General features: G+C 46.7%; 1 protein-coding gene across 2 annotated transcripts in view; it reads right to left on the bottom strand.

Annotated features, from left to right (window-relative positions):
- Positions 1-6,720, bottom strand: part of ANKLE2 (ankyrin repeat and LEM domain containing 2) — a 31,415-nt gene that overhangs the window by 20,959 nt on the left and 3,736 nt on the right. Inside the window, exon 2 of one of the 2 annotated variants that reach the window (XM_040464179.1) lies at positions 663-1,139. In XM_040464179.1, the coding sequence (XP_040320113.1) occupies positions 663-1,134 (472 nt within the window). In that variant the 5' untranslated portion in view covers positions 1,135-1,139. Of the gene's footprint in view, positions 1-662; positions 1,279-6,720 lie in introns of those variants that run through there. The other variant, XM_040464178.1, reaches the window with a different exon arrangement.

The raw sequence follows: 6,720 nt of genomic DNA, 5'->3' as shown, positions 1-6,720 counted from the left end.
AAAAAAAAAAAATTAAAAAAAATAAAATAAAATTGCAATTCTTTGATGTTGAAAATTACTTATAGCTGCATTAGCCATTTACATTAACATAAAAGGGGTTCAGCTTATATTGAATAAAAAAAAAGGAGGAAGAAGATTAATCAAGAAATGGTAGCCAGCCAAAAACTACTTGCAAGTGAAGCATGTCTCACAGAATCCAATTTTCTTTATAAAAATTCACATGTAGGGGCGCCTGGGTGGCGCAGTCAGTTAAGCGTCCGACTTCAGCCAGGTCACGATCTCGCGGTCCGTGAGTTCGAGCCTTGCGTCAGGCTCTGGGCTGATGGCTCGGAGCCTGGAGCCTGCTTCCGATTCTGTGTCTCCCTCTCTCTCTGCCCCTCCCCCGTTCATGCTCTGTCTCTCTCTGTCCCAAAAATAAAATAAAAAACGTTGAAAAAAAAAATTAAAAAAATAAAAATAAAAATAAAAATAAAAAAATAAAAATTCACATGTAGATTTACAAATAATTCAGCAGAATTCTATATAAAAATGCTGACGATGGTTCATTTGGGGCAATGCAATTATGGGGCCTAATTCTTCTCTGTAGTTTGTGATTTTCAAGATCACCTTCCCCTGCTGTCCATCCACCCCATGTGAGAAACACCAGGTGCCTGTCACATTACCATTTCTTGCAGGGATGTCCTCGTACGCTGGGCATACCCCATAGTACAGAGGCGGCCCTGCAGAGGCCGTCACCATGGCTTTGTGACCGTTGACCCCAGTGGCAGCACCGAAGGACAGAGAGCAGGTCTTAGACATCACGACATCTTCCTCTGGAGGATTCAGGCCCACGCTGTAACCAAAATCTCTGTCCTCAGAAGACAAGCCAACCTGCTCAGGTTGGCTCCCTACAGCCGACTTCCAATTTCTCTGTGCGTCCTGGCTTATGGTTGTGGCTCCTGACATGTCGTGGCCAGGAGGCTGTGAAGGCAGTGTTCTTCCATGCTCCAGTAGAGCCTGAGCCAATTTTTTCTCAAAAATGAACCTTGTGGTTGATGTAATGGGTCCACATTTCAATCCAGCTTTCACAATTTCTTCTCTAAGGTCATCTGGATTCAGGAGTTTCAATCGAGCCAAGATAGCGTCCATTGTCATCTCACCTAGGCCAAGACAAGAATTAATCTGATGGTGAGAAGTACATTGTTTTCTTACGAGCAACAAAACAAAAAACACAAGTGGCAAAAATGCTGGCTTCAGTTTCATTTCAAGCCAGTGTTTGTCCATATTTTTGGTAGTCTATGAGCCTCCTATGAGAGCTTTCTGAAACTGTTTCCCAATCGATCATAATCTAATCAAATTTAGATTAGCAATTTCTGGTTTATTTGGATAAGAATCTTAGAACCTGATACTATTACGTGACACAATCACACTAACTTTCTAAGTAGGTACTCACACTGGGGGAACAGACACATCATTTGGTGCTACTTAGAGTGTAATCTAGAACAAACCCAAGGAGGGCATGTGAACAATATCCGTCAAAAATACAACTCTAGAGATGCATCCTATAGATACATGTGCACTTCATTCCATAAGTAAAGGAAATTATACAAAGATTTAACCAGAGGAGCCACAGAGATGGCTCTGGCAGTCACTTTGCTAATATTAAGTAGTTAATGTTTAAGGTTTTGGGGGGGGGGGGGGCTTTCCATGTGCCTGGCTCCGGTGTAAGCGCACTACACAAAGTATTTAACCAGCATGATTTCTCTGTGTAGCAGGTCTCACCACTGTTCACCCCACTTTACAGATGAAGAACCTGGATCACAGAGACACTCAGTCACTTGTTCGAGTGACACAGCCACTCAGCGAGTGCATCTGAATTGGAGCAGGAGCTCTAATCCACACCTTCAGAGAAAGAGCAGGTAGCAGGTTTAAGTGTGGTCAGCAAGAATCAGGGAGAAGGAAGAAATATTGGGGTACAGACTAGCATTGTAATGGGGCTGGAAACAAGCACTTAGGTGAGAAAAACTGGAGGTGTGAAGGACGGATGGATCAGAGGCCATGGGAAGGGGTGTGTGGGCCTGCAGGCAGCCTAGGATGACACTCAGATTTCTGGTCCAGGTGCCTATGAGTGACCTGACCCAAGGCAGAGAATACTAGAACTAGAAGAGGTGGAGACTTACGCACTAAGCATCAAAAACATCTTAATGCCTACCGATCAGGTGTTTCGATTTAGAAGAAGTTCAGAGTGGGAAAAATTGGTTGTGGGAGTCACAAGCACATACATGCTGGCTCTAATGCCAATAATAAACCAGGAATAACAAGGAACAAACACAAAGACAGTGAGCCTAAAGTGGAACCTGACAGTAAAATGAGAGAAACCCCTAGAGGAGATGAAGAGAAATGCACACACTGATACAAAATGAAACCAAGGAGTAGAGGGTTTTAGGAGGTGTTTACAAATGAAGTGATGGGACATCCAGGATTGACTTGAAAACACTCTAGCAGGGGGACACGTGGGGGGGCACAGTCGGCTAAGCATCCAATCTTGACCTTGGCTCAGGTCATGATCTCACAGTTTGTAAGTTCAGGCCCTGCATCAAGCTCTGATGGTGTGGAGCCTGCTTGGGATTCTGTCTCACCCTCTCTCTGCCCCTTTCCTGCTTGTGCACCTGCTCTCTCTCTCTCTCTCAGAATAAATCAATAAAAAATACATAAAAATTAAAAAATAAATTATTCTAGCAGGAGAGCAAAGGAGGGAGGCAGTGAGAGATAAAAAAGATTCACAAAATATTAATACCCATTGTAGCTGGATGATAGCTATAAGCAAAGAGTTCTTATATTACCCCATCTTTTCTGTGAATTTCTTTTTTAAAAAACTTTTAATGCCAGGGCACCTGGGTGGCTCAGCTGGTTGAGCATCTGACTTCAGCTCAGGTCATGACCTCACAACGCGTGGGTTCAAGCCCCGTGTCGGGCTTTGTGCTGACAGCTTGGAGCGTGCTTTGGATGCTCTCTCAAAAATAAATAAACATTAAATTGTTTTTGTTTTTTTTTTTTTAACTTTTAATACCATCTCTCCCCACCCAACTCCAAGATTTCAACACTGGCTATTACTTATTGGCAAAGGGGATACTGGCCTTTTAAACAATGAGTGTACCGCACAGACCCCAAATCTGCCACAGAACTTCAAGGGGAGGGCCTACTGACCACTCCACCTGGGGGGGTACCCAGGTGATTCCCTACAAACCTCGATATAAGAGCAACAGAGGTGGCTCAGTGATGGGAAACTGATGTGAACGTCACAAAGTAGGTCAAAGTCACATGCAAGGGGTTGGGATAACTGGGGCAGATGCTCCGAATAAACAGGCCACACCCATTCCTAGAAAAGTCCAGTCTTCATGCCATTCCTGTATCTCTGCTCTAAAGCCACCCTTCTAATCTGGGCTAGTTTGTCCTTGCAACCAAGCAAGCCCTAAACAGAACAATTCCATCACATCACGGCACTAACTGTGTGACCTTGGACAAGTTATGTAAACTCTAAGCCTCAGTTTCCTCATCTATAAAATGGATATAATGACAGTTCTACCCCTCAGGCTACAGTAAGAGTGAGGTAAAAAATACATGTAAAGTCCGTGCTGCTAGGTTTGACACTGACAAATTATTCACAACTATCAGTTTTAGTTATTAGGTTACACAGGCTTATTATTTTGTAGCACATGTAATATGTTAGAAAGTCAATCTGAATAAAAACCACTGCTTTAATACACTGTTTAATACACACTGTAATACAGTATATGAATACCTGCTCACCTGTACCAAATAAAGAATAAAGCAGAAACTCCCAGTAGGAGTGGAGTATGGAAACTGGACAGGAAGAATGGACAGAGGGCCAGCACAGGGGAGAGAAACATCTCTGAACATCGCTCTTATGTTCTGACTTTTGGAAACAAGTTTTTGGGGGGTGCCTGGGGAGGCTCAGTAGGTTGAGTGTCCGACTTGGGCTCAGGTCATGATCTCACAGTTCATGAGTTTGAGCCCCGTGTCGGGCTCTGTGCTGATGCCTGGAGCCTGCTTTGGATTCTGTGTCTCCCTCTGTCTCTGCCCCTCCCCTGCTTGTGTTCTGTCTCTCTCTTTCAAAAATGAATAAATGTTAAAAAAAAAAGAAAAAGAAAAAGAAAAAGAAAAAGAATAAAAGAAACACATTTGTGAGTCACATACTAAAAAATAAGTAAATAAACAAAAAGATGGAGAAAGACCTTCCAAGTGGACAACAGAAGCACAAGGAGTGGTGGTGAACGAACCCAGTGACTGTACATTCTACAGGTCCACGATCCTGACGCTACTTTACACCAGCCTGAGGGGTCAGCAAGCACCTGGATACACCATGGCTAAGGAGAGTCCAGTTCCTCACTGACAGAAGGGAGTTACAAGCAAGGAGGCTAGAAATGGGGTCAGCAAACATCCATAAAGGGCCACAGACTAAGGGTGAGACTTGTGAGCGAGAAGGTCTCTCGAACACTCAAGAACAGCTACAGATCCAGCAAGACTGAAAAAGCAGGTGGGGGCTGGATTTGGCTGGCAAGACGCGGTTTGCCGACCCTCAGGCTGGAATCCAAAGTATCGGCCAAACCCTGACTGACAGAGAGACAAAGATGACGGTACAGGAAACCCAGTCAGGTCTGCGAGCTGAATGAACACTCCCAGGCTGTCCTACTCCTAGTGATTATGTAAGCTACTAACATCAGGGAATCTAAATGAATGGCATAGATTTAACTTTTTATTTTGAAAAAAACTATAAACACAAATAATAGTATGGGAAGTTCCTGGGGACCCATCGCTGGTGACAGTGCCGCACCCAAATCAGGGAAGTGACACCGGCTAAGCCTCACCAGTGTCGGCACGACTCTGCTCTCCTTTGTACGTGCTTCCACCACCACCCATCACGTGGATAAAGTCATGATCACAGAACTGTCCCCCCCCCAACCTCCTCCACTGTCCCCAGACCCTGGCAACCACTAATTTGTTCTCTTCCACCGTAATCTTTCAAGAACATTCTGATAAATGGAATCACACCCTCTAAACCTCCTTGGCTTTTTTCAATTAGCACGATACTCCTGAGACACACCACCACCTCCTTCCTTCTCACTGCTGAGCAACATTCCGTGGTGTGAACATGCCAGTCTTATTACCCTTTTGTCCCTCGAGAAACATTTGGGCTTTTTCCAGTTCTTGGAAACTACAAGTAGTTATAAGCATTCACATACGGGTTTTTGTGTAAAAATGTTTTCATGTCTCTAGGATAAATGCCCAAAAATACAGTGCACAGTTACATTTTTGAGAAACTGCCAAAATGATTTCAGAGTGGCTGCCCCTGTAACATTTCCACCAGCAGTAAATGAGAGACCCAGTTTCTCAGCATTTCCACCAGCAGCTTGTGGTACTGGCTCCTTTCATTTTAGTCATTTTAACAGGTGCAGTATCTCGTTGGAGGTTTAACCTGTATTTCACCACTGGCTGGCGACGGTGAGCACCTTTCTGCACATACATTTGCTTCATACTAGTTTTGTAATTTTTTACAAGCCTAAAAAATGACTTCAGTGACACCTGGGTGGCTCAGTCGGTTGAGCGTCCAACTGTTGATTTTGGCTCAGGTCATGATCTAACGGGTTGCTGGGATCCAGCCCCGTGTCGGGCTCTGCATGGACGGTATGGAGCCTGCTTGGGATTCTCTCTCCCCCTCTCTCTGCCCTTCCCCTGCTCGTGAGAGAATACAAGTACCTCTCTCTCTCAAAAACAAATAAATAATCTTAAAAAAAAGGGGGGGCGCTCCCAACCCTGACCTCGTGGCCCCACACATCATTTAGCTTCAGCACACAGGCGGTGTGCAGTCTTGGCGTTGTGTGGCTACTTGGCAGAGGGCTGGCGGTGTGACCGGACAAATCAGCGTGCTATTTTCTCAACATACCTGCTAAAACTCTCTCCAGGAGGCGAGGAAAGGGAAGCAACCCAAGGACGGAGGGGAAGCGGACCGGGTGTCAGCAGGCCTACAATCCCAGCCGGCCCCAGCCTCCCAGCCGCGTGCTCTCAACCACCGGCGGGCCTTCCTGGGGCCTGTCTGCTCAGCTGCAGACCAGAAGGAAGCCATCCGTACGGACCCTGACGGTTAGCCCCGAGATCCCGAGACGCGGTCATTAACTTTACTTTCTGCTAATTAAACGCCATCCTCCTATCAGAGTACTTAAGGAACGACCGCTGATTCTCCAAAAAGAAACCCGACTTTCTGGCGAGAGGGTGAACTCAGTATGAAAAAGCAGGGTCCCTAACGCCTGCAGGCGCACACGGTCTGGGAAGCCCACCACTGTGGTACGGCAGAGCGAGGCCGCGAGGGAGAGGACCACAGACCGCAGGACCTGGAGAAGAACTCGGCCAAACGAAGGAGCCAAACAAGCGGATGAAGACTGCCCGGAGACAGGGGCGCCACTCCCGCGGCTCCCCGCTTCCCTATCGTGTGCGCATGAAGCCTACGGGACTTACTCCAGGCCTTCGCCCAAAACACCAGACTCGGGCCCGCCAGGGGAGGGGGCAGAGCCCTGCCCCAGGACAGAGTTGAGGCCCTGGGAGGGGTGGGGACCCAGGCCTGGGGAATGAAAAGGACCCGGGCTGGGCGGAGGGAGAGGACCCAGGCCTGGGAGTGGAGGGGACCCAGGCCGGGCGAGGGGAGGGGACACAGGCCACCAAGCT

This window comes from Herpailurus yagouaroundi, unplaced genomic scaffold (assembly GCF_014898765.1).
Source record: "Herpailurus yagouaroundi ecotype Mexico unplaced genomic scaffold, PumYag 437, whole genome shotgun sequence".
Classification (NCBI taxonomy): domain Eukaryota; kingdom Metazoa; phylum Chordata; class Mammalia; order Carnivora; family Felidae; genus Herpailurus; species Herpailurus yagouaroundi.
Note: the sequence above shows the minus strand (reverse complement) of the source record. Positions and strands in the feature narration are given on the sequence as shown.